This window comes from Anas platyrhynchos, chromosome W (genome assembly GCF_047663525.1).
Source record: "Anas platyrhynchos isolate ZD024472 breed Pekin duck chromosome W, IASCAAS_PekinDuck_T2T, whole genome shotgun sequence".
NCBI lineage: Eukaryota > Metazoa > Chordata > Aves > Anseriformes > Anatidae > Anas > Anas platyrhynchos.
The window spans coordinates 477,741-491,035 of record NC_092620.1 but is presented as its reverse complement, the minus strand read 5'-3'; the positions used below and the strand labels follow the sequence as shown (position 1 = coordinate 491,035).

Genomic DNA, 13,295 nt, shown 5'->3' with positions numbered 1-13,295 from the left:
CAGTTCAGGAGTGACCAGCACTGGAACTTTATAAAATTTCCCTTTCCTAAAAGAACTGCAAAAAATCCATATAAATAGACACAAATACTACAGATAGCTTTTCAAGTGGTAGAAAGGATGATATATACCACAGCACTATGATTCAATACTATTTTGCTAGGATGTGATCCTGTAAGTTTAGTTGGCTTCATTACCTCTTGAAAGCAATGAATTCATGGTGAGAATGCTCTGGTAGGAGAGTAATCATCGGGGAAGATTTTGTAATTGAAAAGCCTGCTCATGAAGCAGATTTTACAAATTCCATCCCCAAATCCAGTATTTGTTTTTAAGAAGCTAATTCAAAATGGTATAAAGAAAATGGGGAGAAATCATAATTTCAATCACACTCTCACTCTCTCTTTTTTTGTTTTTTTTAAAAAAATTGCAAACTCATAGAACAGCTGCTGGGCTTTTCTGTTATGTGTAAGATGTCTGGCCATGCTGTATATATTAAACTATGAAGCAAAATAAGGCAGGCATCCTTTCATGCATGCAAGATTAATTGAACAGTCACTATCTTTGTCTCAGTGTCCTTCACTTAGTATATTATGGGTTCCTCCTGTCTGGTACAGAGACACTATGAAAGGAACTTATTGTGCCTTGTCTCTGCTATAGTCCTGTGATACCTCAGAAGATACACTTTTTGTTTTCAGCTAGCTAGCTCAGTACATAGTTCACTATACTGATTTCTAAGAGAGAAATGTAGCTGGGAAAAAAAGAGAAAAAAAAAAAAAAAGTTGAAATACTTCTAAACAGTTGAAAGGGCTGCATTCAAAATATTTTTTGAAGTTTGAGTTGCCATTCTGAGGCTATTTGAAAAACAAGTTGATTTTAGATATGATAGCTGTGAAACATAATTTTTATTTTCTAATATAATCATTTTCTGTTTCTTAGCAGTTTCACTTTTATTAAATGTCTCCAAAATGATGTATTAATGCTAAGGATGTTCTATATGCAATTATCCTAGAACATGGAGCTAAATATTTTCCATGGTGAAAGACATTGGATAAAACTTGTATCTGTTTTCTGTTTGCAATCTTTCCAAAAATGTTATTAATACTTCTATCTTTATCACAGTATATGCCATATTCCTCATATAGAACAACACTTATGATTATAAAACCAAAACAATTATTTGTCTAAGGAAAGCATTTTCTACCATCTTTTAAGGTATTTTTCTGCCATTGTTTCTAAAAGTCCAAGTACCTTTAGAAAGACCATTGAGCTGAGAGCTTTGAAAATATATTCCTATTAAAGATCAGTGTCTTACTTGTCTATCACATCCTGCTTCTTATTCAGTTCAAAACTCAGTGTAAAAGATTTTTGCTACCAAAATGTTAAAATACTGCTTTACTTAGTCTACAAGACATCTGGGAAATTATTGTAAAAGGAATCTAAGTTGCCTTTATACTGCTGTCATACTATAAATAGATGGATAGATTTCCTTCAAGATGAAAGCTGAAAGAGGAAATCATTGGTTAAGTAAAGTGTCACTTTTTTTTTTTTTTTAACAATACATTTTAAATATTGTCGCTTTAGATAAAAAACAAGGACTTTCTTTAATTTTTAGAGGACAATAGAGAGTTATGTGGACAAACGTGTTGGAAGTACTTATGGACCTCCTGGAGGCAGAAAGATGACTGTCTTTATTGATGATATCAATATGCCAATTATCAATGAATGGGGAGATCAGGTACATTGTTAACTAGTACAATTTATTATCATACTGTTGCTATTTTTTCATATATGTAGGAGTCTGTGGACATACTCAAAATTTTAATTTACTCTTAATTGTTAATGCTTTCTAATTACAATGTATTTATGGAATGAAAAAAAGAAGTAGGTTAAAGGTGTCATACCTTACATTATTCCACTTTCTCATATTCTTCTAAGACTAAATAAAAGCATCGCTGTACTAAAATAACGTATCATTGTTAAAGTTTGACACTAATTTTATAGCACCAGTAAGCAAACTTCCTGCCAAACAGAAGTGTGATACCTTGCAAAAAGTAATAAAGGCTGTGTCCAACTTCAAAGGTAACAAATTGGCTTGCAAACTGATTAAACATTTTTGGCTTTTGATGAGCCATTGTCTACAGTTTGGGTTTGTAGCATTCATATGCCTACACAGATCCCAAATCAGGCAAAATTATTCAATAGTTCCTTCCAATAGTAGATATGAAGTCTTTCTAGACCAAGATGCTAGGTTTTCTGGAATAACTATGATAATGTAAAGGGCCAGTATGCTTATCATTACTTTCTTCAATTTGCTCAAATGGGAGACCCATGTGCAGATTTGAATCCTTTGGCTGTCTGGCTGTGAGGCTCCGAGCTTGGGTTAAGAGTAATTACAGCATTAAGCTTGTTTGTTTATAGTATGGGGAGTAGGTCTCTTTCTGAGAGTGGGCTTGAACAAATATTTAAGTGGCAGTAGGGATCTAAGTAAATTTGTATAGTCCAAATAGTTCCTTTTTTTCACTTTAGAAAGCTGTTTTTGCAAAAATTGAAGCCAAGTGTGTGTTTTTAGTCTCTGAACTGCAATTTGGCCTTTTACCTAAATGCTAGCCTATATCAATTATTTGGTTTGCATCATTTGCTCTCACTTAAGATCTTTTTTAAAAATGATTATTATTATTTTAATTTAAAGTAGCATTACATAATCCACAACACTGAGCTGCTTGACCGTAGTCTATAATGTGGGCAAGTGGCTGTGTTTGAGGCAAAATCCTTACAGGCCCAGGCATTACTCAGTAATAGGAAGAATCTCCATTATGGAAGGATCTCCATCTTTGATCATGGCCCCAAGATATTTCTCCAGTATTTTTTATGGGATGATGGTTTGTGATGAGTGCCCTGTTGCACTTCATGGCTTTGTTGGAGCACATAAGGCTTGCTAATTATTGTTGGAGCAGTTGCTATAGTGGTAACTCAATGGTGCCTCCAGATCCATACAGATGCTGTAGAGTAAAATACAAAGTGAATAGTCTTTTCCGAATAAGCAGATTCCTGTTTTAGAAAAGAATGAGGTGTTTTGCTTCAAAGGATTCCCAATGGAAGACTAAATGCACAATTTGAAACTCTGAAGCTGAATACCTAATAGCAAAATATGGAACTAATATGTGCACATTTTGTTTCATATTATGTGGTAGTCTGGTTCTGAAATAATATTTCTAGTTTTAGAATCACAGAAACCAAGATCTTCCATATGACTAAGGAACATAATTTAGTCTGAGTTTAGATTAAAATTCTCTAGGAATTAATGGTAAAGTTACAAGAATAAACTAAATTATCACCGAGTACATTTTGGTTTGCCGTTCTAATGTGTATGTTACATAAACTTACAGATAACAAATGAAATTGTTCGTCAAATGATGGAAATGAAAGGAATGTACAGCTTGGATAAGCCTGGAGACTTCACTACAATTGTAGATGTACAATTAATAGCAGCAATGATACATCCAGGAGGAGGCCGTAATGATATTCCCCAGCGTTTAAAAAGACAGTTTTGTATATTCAATTGTACATTGCCATCCAATGCATCCATAGACAAAATTTTTGGTACTTATTTTTCTTGTTTTAGCATGGATTAAAAAAAAAAAAAAAAAAAAAAAAGATTTAAAACTTATAAAACTATGTTCTCTCTCTCTCATCATGCAAATGTAAAGTGCTTCCAGTGAAACAACTGAAGATATATTACAGCAAAATAATGCCATGGAACAGAAATGAACCCCTCTAACTGCTTATCTTTCTTATTAATGATTTTTCTTGTCTAAAATCAGAAAGTAATTGTGATTTCCTGGAAGATTATAAGCACTGCTGTTAACATGTAATACATCTGCATTGCCTGAAGAGCCTTCTGTTGCTGACGTTCTTTTAACTTTGTCACTATTGTATATTGTTAAATGTTCGCAGTCACCAACAGGTGTCCATGCTACCTGTTTAGAAAAGTCATGGATGAGAGAGACAATTATTTGATCTATAATTTAAAAGCAAATTAATTTTAACTGCATTTTTGGAATATTGCTCACAACTTACTTTATTTTATCCTGCACCTTGAGATTAATTGTTTATTCCATTTTATCTTTTAAGGTGTTATTGGTTGTGGATACTTTCATTCATGTAGAAATTTCAGTCCTGAAGTATGTGATATGGTGAAAAAATTGATCCCGACAGGTAGAATACTGTGGCAGTGGACAAAGGTATAAATTTTAGGGAAAATTTTATTATCAGTCTGAAAAGAGTGCCTGTTAGTCTAACTTAGGCACATATTCCTTAAGAACATATCTGTAGCAAGAAGAAAACAGGAGAAAGATGAGCTAAAAATTGTTGGAGAAAGAATCTGGAAAATACTAGATTTTAGTATATAAGGTAGATGAATGGCTGTATCAGTTCATTCATTCCTATAGTTTTATTCATGTTACCCGAAGCTTTAATCACTACAACTTAGGAACAGGGTGTTTAATTCTTTATAATTTATTACTTTTAATTTATAAAGTAACATATGAAATAATTACATGTTCTAAGAGTTGGATTTTTGCATTTAGTGCTAGATCATGCCTCCAAACAGATCAGATATTTTTGATGACTTCTTAGAAAGACTTTGCCCAAACTATTATGTGTGAAAATTAGTGTTATTTTTTTCTCATTTTAATAAGTAAATGTTTATTTATAAATGTGCAGGTTTTGTTATTCTCATTTCTTTCTAAATGCTACTGATCTTGAATATTAACAATATTTTTCTTTAGACAAAGATGCTGCCTACACCATCTAAATTCCACTATATATTCAACCTTCGAGACCTTTCTAGAATCTGGCAAGGAATGTTAACTATAAAGTCAGAAGAATGCATGAACAGCAGTGTCCTTCTAGCACTTTTTAAACATGAATGTACTAGAGTAATTGCTGACAGGTATCATTTTATATCGACTTAGTTTAACCATACATTTTATGCTCATACACATTAAATTTGTTAACATGACAAATATTATTAGGCCAATATGAAACATGTTGTCTTATTCTGCATGTCTGCACTGTGGTATCGTCCCAACAAACATTATGTTATGTGCTGATAGATTAGACTAGTAACTGGTGGGAGAACTCTGAAACTTCAAATAACTGTTTAACCGAAACTCTGTTCAAAACTGTTTTTATTTTTATTTTTTGGCAAACTTATCTTTGGCTACATGCAGTCAGTTCCTCTGTGAAAGAGAGGATTTTACAGTGTCCTAAATTTATACAGTGACCCATAGACTGCAGTATAAAATTGCTCTGATCTTACAGAAAAAATCATCACATCCATATGATTAAAAAAGTTTGTCATCAAAATCTGCCTTAAATGATTGATAAAATCAGCACATTTGTCAGCTGTATGTTTTAAATATTCAGTAATGTTTTTGTCTACAGTTTCAATTTCTTGTGAAATTCCAGATAAAGTGATGTAGCTGTCAGTAAAAGTCAACAATCCACAACTACTGTGGATTTTAACTAATACAATTATTTCTTATCTGAGGAAGGGCCTTTATATTTATTATAAAATTAATGTTTTAAAATTAAAACAGTAAAGCTAAATGTTTACTTAAAAATATGTATGTGTATTTCATTACACTGCATTTTATTTTTAAAGTGAAAACAATGACAAATATTTTGCCATAGATACAAAAAGGCATATTGTGTTGTTTTTGCTTTTAATTAAACCTAATGGCCTTGAAATATCAAGTGCTTAAGAATTGTCATGAGTGGATATTTTTCAGTGCTGTAGAAGTCTAAAATGGGATTTATTTTAAGATGTCAAGTATATAAATATGTTCTGGTGCAAATAATTTGGCATGGTAGCTGTTAAGATTCATAATTGCATTGTATTTAAACACAGTCAGGCTTAGTCACTATTATTCCCGTAACCTGCAAACATAAAGGAAAGAGCAAAGGTACAAAAGAATTATCTCTTGAAAACAAAGCTCCTTATAAAAGGACAAAGTGAAATCTTCATAAACGTACTTTAGCATATGGAGTTTTGCATGCACTCAATTGAAAGAGAAACAAAACAAGTAAGATACATAAAGCTTTGAGATATATTACACATACCTGAAACTAGTGGTTGAAAAAACAGCCCTTCATTACAGGTCAGTGTTAGAAAGAGTTCTAACCAAAACATAGGCCACTGTCAAACAGTTTTAGTTATGATTTCTGCCAGTGTCTTTTAGAATCCCTCATCTTCTTCCATGAAAGCTCTGAATCAGCTGGCAGGTGCCTTCTGATTTTTCATGGGAAGTTACATTAACAAATGGGAGTGAATACCAAGGAAGTAAAATTGCTTTTTATGAGCTCTAATATCCCAGAGGAATTCTATTTTGAAATTAGAAATTTCTAATTTGAAATTTGAAAGCCCTACTCACTTTTTCCTCTTTCCTTAGATATGTTTGATGAGTTTACAAAATGAATGTAGCAAATCTAAAAGGAAATCTTATCCATCATTTTCCATCATTTAAAAATAAAGGCCAGAGTTTTCTAGTGATTTTCACCATTACTTATCTCATTGCAATTTCAGAGGCAGCACTATAATAACATAAATTATGCTATTCCAGTGCTGGTCAAAAGAATAGAAGGGAAGCTTGGCCCTGGTTATTTGGGAAATCATTCACCTTTTCTCATTCTTTTTCAACTGAGAAATTAAGTGTTTTGTCGTTACCTACTTCTAGAGAAAAGCTGGAGAATTAGTGTTTTGTTTTGTTTAGTTTTTCTCTGTTCTAGTGACTGGCTATGATACTTGCAGAACATTGAAAATATTTAATTTCTGTGAATATTGATTAATCATTTTTTGTAACTGTTGTCTGATATGTATTGCATATGTATTTTTTCAATGAAATGTTACAAAATTTGTTATTTTTAAAAGTATTTAATTATGTTTTCCTCCTTATATAACTAATATTTTAAAGCTTTTTTTTTTTTTTTTAATTATGCTAATCTATGATTTTTAGATTTATTACTCCTGAGGATACAGCATGGTTTGATAAAACTGTTACTAAAGCAATTGAAGAATATGTGGATACAGGTGTAACTGTTTTCCAAGAAGACCGATATTTTGTGGATTTTCTGCGGGACGTACCTGAACCAACTGGTGACGAACCAGAAGATTTTGTATTTGAAGCTCCAAAAATTTATGAGGAGGTATTTTCATTTTGCACCTAAAATACTCAGCACTGAAGTTTTCCTTTAATTATTAAGTACATTATATTGCTGAACTTACATCATATGGAAGCTTTGTTGAATACCTGCCACATTTTTTGTGAATCTGCTTATACATATTTTTGGGTTAGCATGCAATAAGTCATTTCAGCAACATTAAAATATATATATTAAAATATGTTTAAGTTAATGATGCTATACAAATGTACTTTATTCATTCCTTCTTTTTCCTTTGCCTTTCCCCTTTTTTTACAGCATTAGCCAAAAAATTTCTGCTTACACACAGGTACAATCACTGAAGTGAATTAACAAGATAATTTCATGATGTGTGCCCCAAACAAGAACTCAAGTTTATGCATAAAGCAGTGTTTTAAGTTCTGAAGGGCTCTGCTAGCATTGTTGCTGATCTTTTCTTTTTTTTATCTTTTCTTTTTTTTTTTTTTTTTATATATATAATTTGTAATCTTTCAGGTTCCAAGCTTTGAATTTCTTTGTGAAAAATTGCAAATGTACCAGAGACAATACAATGAATGTATTAGAGGATCATTTCTTGATTTGGTGTTTTTCAAGGATGCAATGACACATCTTATTAAGGTTTGGGTTTTGTTACTTTTGTATTAGTTTAACTATTGCCATAGTGATCCTGAGTTGGACAACTTATGCTTGGGGTGCATAGTCTGAAAAGCAGCTCCTATCCCCAAATTTGTTTGCCGTCCTTCCCTAGCCATTTTAAGGAACTAGAAAAGAGCCACAGTCATTTTGCCTCTTTGCATATTTTGTAATAAATGCCTTATTTTATATATTTCTTAAAACTTCTGGGTGTTCATACGTATACAGATTACCCTCAGTGGGAATGGTGAGGTCACAAAGAGGTATACAATATTTTGTACATACAATATTTTCTTAATCTTTAAGAATTCAGAAGACACTTCAAAGGTAGCTGTACCTGACAAGTGACCAAAGCAGTGTGAGGTAGAATCTGACTGGATGAGAGACGAGAAGAGAGATAAATAAATAAGGAGTGTAGTGGAATGTTGTAGGGTATTCTCAGTTCATGATCAAATGAATCCCTTTTCAGAACAGAAGATACAAGGGAAGAATTCATACCAAGTCAAAATTGAATTTGGAGGGGAAAAAAAGGCTAAGTGTAGATTTTGTTTGAAGCAGTGTGCCTCTGGTTTAAGAAGATGTGTTAGTTACCTCAGAAATTTCTTAAACTTGGTAGTCTGTTTACTGAAAGACACGTAGAAGCTGTATGAAAACCAAAAAAGAAAAAGAGAGATGTTGTATTATTCACTAGTTAACCTAAAGTGAATTAAATTATTACCTTTTCTTTGCATCTGAATGGGAAAAAAAATATAATTCAGTTCAAATGGTAGTAGGTGAAGCCCTGTTGTGACTGCAGTAATGATAGATTTTGCCACCCTTGTAACAATAATAAAATAGAAGTCTAAATATGAAATTGTATAGGTAGGCTCAGAAGGAACTGCATGTAAAACCAAAATTAATTTACTTGAAGGAAAAAAATGAATATAATTCAAAGGCCTGATATAGGTGCCCATCTTTTCTTTTTGTACATAATTTATATGAGGAATGAAGCAAACTGTAGCATCCAACAGTAGTAGTGCACTAATAGTGCACTAATAAAACTGATAAAGCCAAGAAATGTGTCATGTATATAGAGGAGTTCTGAGGAGGGGAAAAAAAAAAAAAGCAATTAGATAATAAATTTGTAATCCAGCTTTTGTATCTGAGAGATTTATTAATGAAACTACCTCAAAGGAAATATTAAAAGTAAATAAAACAGAAAATCAGTTAAACTATAATTTAGTGTTTGTTCAACTGAAAAATCCAAGTATTTCAAACTCTTAAAATTAATGTAGTATATTTCATTCTTCTAAATTTTTTTAATTTATAGTTTTGTACATAGTCAGGATGTAGATGTAGATTACAGCTCAAAATGTCTGCCTTTATTTAAATCCTATTGATACCCTTAATTATAATCATTCTATAGTCTTACAAGAGAACTCTTTCATTTCAGTTACACAACATTCCTAAAGAATGTTCCTCTGAGAAGTTGTCTTCAAAACTTAGTGTCTTTTTAATACTCTTTATGTTTAATTTGATTAAATTCAGTTGTTTTGTAACAGAATTTTAATTTTGCTAATGAATGTTTTTGTTTTTTTAATGTACTATTATTCTATTTTTTCCAATACAGATATCCCGGATAATTCGGACGGCATATGGAAATGCTTTACTTGTTGGAGTTGGTGGTTCTGGAAAACAAAGTCTTTCAAGGTTGGCCTCCTATATTGCTGGCTATAAAATATTTCAGATCACTTTAACCAGGTAAGAAATGTGAGACGTGTATATAGGTGCAATTTATACTGCTGTTTTCTCTTTACACAATAATACTAGTATGTTTTTAACAGCTTGTCTTTTTCATTTTGTGACCAATTAAAAATGGAAATTAAAAAAAAAATAATTTATATCTGATTCGTGTACAATATTGGAGGAAGTTTGAGCTCTAAAAGATGAAACGTGTTAGCTATTCCCAAGCCAAGATATATGTATTTACAAAGTTGTCTTTCACTATCATTTGTAAAACACTCTAATCTGGAAATAGCAGTATTCTGTGATATTTTGAACTACCACATCATGTTTCTTATTACTTGTAGATCCTATAATGTAAGCAATCTGTCAGATGATTTAAAATTTCTGTATAGAACAGCTGGAGCAGAAGGAAAAGGCATTACTTTTATTTTCACTGATAACGAAATAAAAGAGGAGTCATTTTTGGAATACGTGAATAATCTACTGTCTTCAGGAGAGGTAAGTCTCATTGTGACAGACAATGTACTTCAGAAGCAGAAAACTGGAGAAACCATTCTCCTTAATTTCTATCAATTCCACAGCTTATTATGAAAATAAATAATGATTAACCCTAAAATGTGTCAACGTTTAAGAGAAAGAGCGCTCTTGGTGAGGATTGCCTGTATCTGTATTTTAATACAAGGCAGGAAAAGACCAGAAAAGCATTACCTTGGGTATTTCAGTAGCTTTTGTTAAATGAAGCTTCACTGGCCAGTCAAGATCTGTATTCTTTCTGAGTTAGAATTTTTAGATTTTAATGGAGTTAAATGAAGTTTAAATCAGGAACAAATTTGTTTTTAATATGTCTAAACTGCGGAGTTTATATAGGCATATATGTTCATACATGCAGGGAGATATACAGGTGTAAACAGAAGAGTATTTACAAACTCTATATCCATGCAATTTATTTTCTTATCAATTTTAATTTTATATAAAGATTTCTAATTTATTTGCTCGGGATGAACTGGATGAAATCACTCAAGGACTAATACCAGTGATGAAAAAAGAGATGCCTCGGTGTCCTCCTACATTTGATAATCTTTATGAGTATTTTTTAACTCGGGCAAAGAAGAACTTGCACATTGTCCTCTGCTTTTCTCCGGTAAGTTTTTAGATCTGTCTTCCTTTCTTCCATTAGCAAGCTATCCTGTAAATTGTGAAATAATTATTTCATGTTTGTATTTTTGAGGAGATGTAAAGGCACATTGAAAGACTACCAAAATATGGGGTATAATTGCTGGTATAATAAAAGTAATAGTATAATTGTTAGAACTTAAAAGCAAAATACTTTAAAGATGAATCACTCTCTTCATGTTAGCTTGATTTTCATTTTTTTTCCTCCTGCTGTATTCTTGCCTAATTAAAAGCAATGTATGCAGATTTGTGAAATTCTTGCTTGCAACTTGAAAGAAGAATTTCATTTTGAAATATTAAGGAAGATTCATATTTCTCATTAGCTTCTTCAAAACTGGTAAAATATTGAATGTAGCAAATGTAACAAAATATTTAACAGAAAAGCCTATGCAGGGTGTTCTAAATAGAAAATTAGCAAGAAAAAAAATAGATGACTTGTTTATACGCATTAAGTATTTTGATCAACCTAATTTAGATATTGCATCCTAAATTAACAGTGTTACTCTCTTTAGGTTGGTGAGAAGTTCCGTGCACGTTCATTGAAATTTCCTGGGCTCATATCTGGATGCACCATGGATTGGTTCAGTCGATGGCCTAAGGAAGCTCTTGTAGCTGTAGCCAGTTATTTTCTTTCAGAATTTAATATGGTCTGCTCTGTATCAGTTAAAACACAAATAGTAGAAACCATGGGTCTTTTTCATGATATAGTTTCAGAAAGCTGTGAGAATTATTTCCAAAGGTAATATATTTATATAAATATAATAATCCCCCTAATATTACTACTGATAGTGTTTTTGAATTCAATGTGTTGTATGAACCAGTAAGTCTCTCTTAAGGCTAATATGAAAATGAATGTGCTATATCAATATATGCAAAGGCCATAAAAATAATTACTATCAAATCGCAGATTTGTTATCTTCCTTCCTACTATTCCTCATCTTTAAATTTGCTTACGTGGATAAAAGTAATATAACTGAACGTGAGGCTTTGCATTATGAAGAACGTTGATTCTGACTGATTTAAGTGCTTGTTTTATATTACCATCTATTGCCAGATTGGCAACATATTAGAAGTAACCAAATTGCTGTATAATTGAAAATATGTACGAAGTTGATGTTTCCAATATACCATGTTTTAGGTATCGAAGAAGAGCCTACGTAACACCTAAATCTTATCTCTCTTTCATCAATGGATACAAAGACGTTTATAGTGAAAAGTTAGCAAGTATTAATGAACAAGCTGAACGTATGCAAATTGGTAAGCAAAATATGGATAAAGATATGTCTATGGAAGTATGGTTTTGTCTATGGATATCCTTGCTATACAATTTGAATGCCTCATTACGGATTTCTGTTGAGCAATGAGCTATTTTTACATGTGGTCATTTTATAAATGGGGATCTTAAATACAGAAAAGTATGGTTCATATTTCTTATAATTTTGAATATCTGTTTGAAATGATGTAATTTTTACATTTAGAATAGTACTTAATGGGTTCAGAGTATAGTTGCAGTTTTCTGCAGTTTGCATCTAGACATATTTTTATAAATTAAAAAAAACACATTAGAACAGCTCAGGAAACCTGATTTTTATGGGGAAAAAAAAAAGATATGGTATTTCAATTTAACAGCATAGAGAAACATCTACATGATAAGATTTTTCATAGAAAGGCAAAAATATATACTTTTTAGATAACGATTAATGATGCAACTGATACACTTCACATGAAGAAAAGGATAAGAATGTGTAGATATTTTATTTATGGACTATTTGCTGAGTCAGAGTGGTCTATAGAGGAGTAAGTGATCTACAGCATTTTCACATAATGTAGACATAATGCAGATTTCCCTGTATAGATCTGTTGCTAGCTCTACAAATCAGACATTACCATCAGTCCTGCTGATGAGGATAAAGTCTAAGATCCCTGAAGATTTGAGTTTGTTTGTTGTTGTTTTTTTTTGTTGTTGTTATTCCTTCTTCAGTTCTGCTTTAAAAAATAATTTAAAAGAACTAATCTAAGCACCTTCAGTGATGTCAAGAAAATTTCACGTGTAGATTTTACTAGCCTCTCATGTTTTTACCTCTAATTCCTCTAATTCCTCTAATTACCTCTAATTCCTTATCTAATATTCAAAACAAAATGATCTTGTACAGGTGACTGTGTTTGTCTTCTCCTGCAGCATTGATGCTCAGAAAAATCACATCTGTCAGTTTATGGGCAACCATTACAAAATCACAAAAACACTTGGTCATCCCTGACTCCAAACGTGCTCCAGTTTACTACATTTTACAGAATGATCTCAAAAAGTTTGTTATTAATTATTTAGCTATTTCACATGTCCATACTTTAATCCTTAGTCTTTCATAACTTAATGTCAAATAGATTTAGAGGGTTAGAAAGATTAACCTTGAAAGTTGTTTCAAGCTGTTAGGAGATTATCCTGATAGGGGATTTAAATGTTATGTTATCAAACATATCAGTTGAGATAACATTGCTCCTTGCATCTCCTTATTGAGATGTTGTTGCTGTACGTAATAATGTCAGAGCCAATTCAAGATGCTTGTAAA

At 31.8% G+C, this 13,295-nt stretch overlaps 1 protein-coding gene across 1 annotated transcript in view; it reads left to right on the top strand.

Annotated features, from left to right (window-relative positions):
- LOC101793415 (dynein axonemal heavy chain 8) overlaps positions 1–13,295 on the top strand; it is a 135,848-nt gene that overhangs the window by 83,989 nt on the left and 38,564 nt on the right. The window contains exons 57-67 of the mRNA XM_072030593.1: positions 1,610–1,732; positions 3,384–3,597; positions 4,129–4,238; positions 4,785–4,948; positions 7,014–7,203; positions 7,693–7,815; positions 9,440–9,570; positions 9,900–10,053; positions 10,532–10,696; positions 11,241–11,467; positions 11,867–11,985. Of these exons, the coding sequence (XP_071886694.1) occupies positions 1,610–1,732; positions 3,384–3,597; positions 4,129–4,238; positions 4,785–4,948; positions 7,014–7,203; positions 7,693–7,815; positions 9,440–9,570; positions 9,900–10,053; positions 10,532–10,696; positions 11,241–11,467; positions 11,867–11,985 (1,720 nt within the window). The remainder of the gene's footprint in view (positions 1–1,609; positions 1,733–3,383; positions 3,598–4,128; positions 4,239–4,784; positions 4,949–7,013; positions 7,204–7,692; positions 7,816–9,439; positions 9,571–9,899; positions 10,054–10,531; positions 10,697–11,240; positions 11,468–11,866; positions 11,986–13,295) is intronic.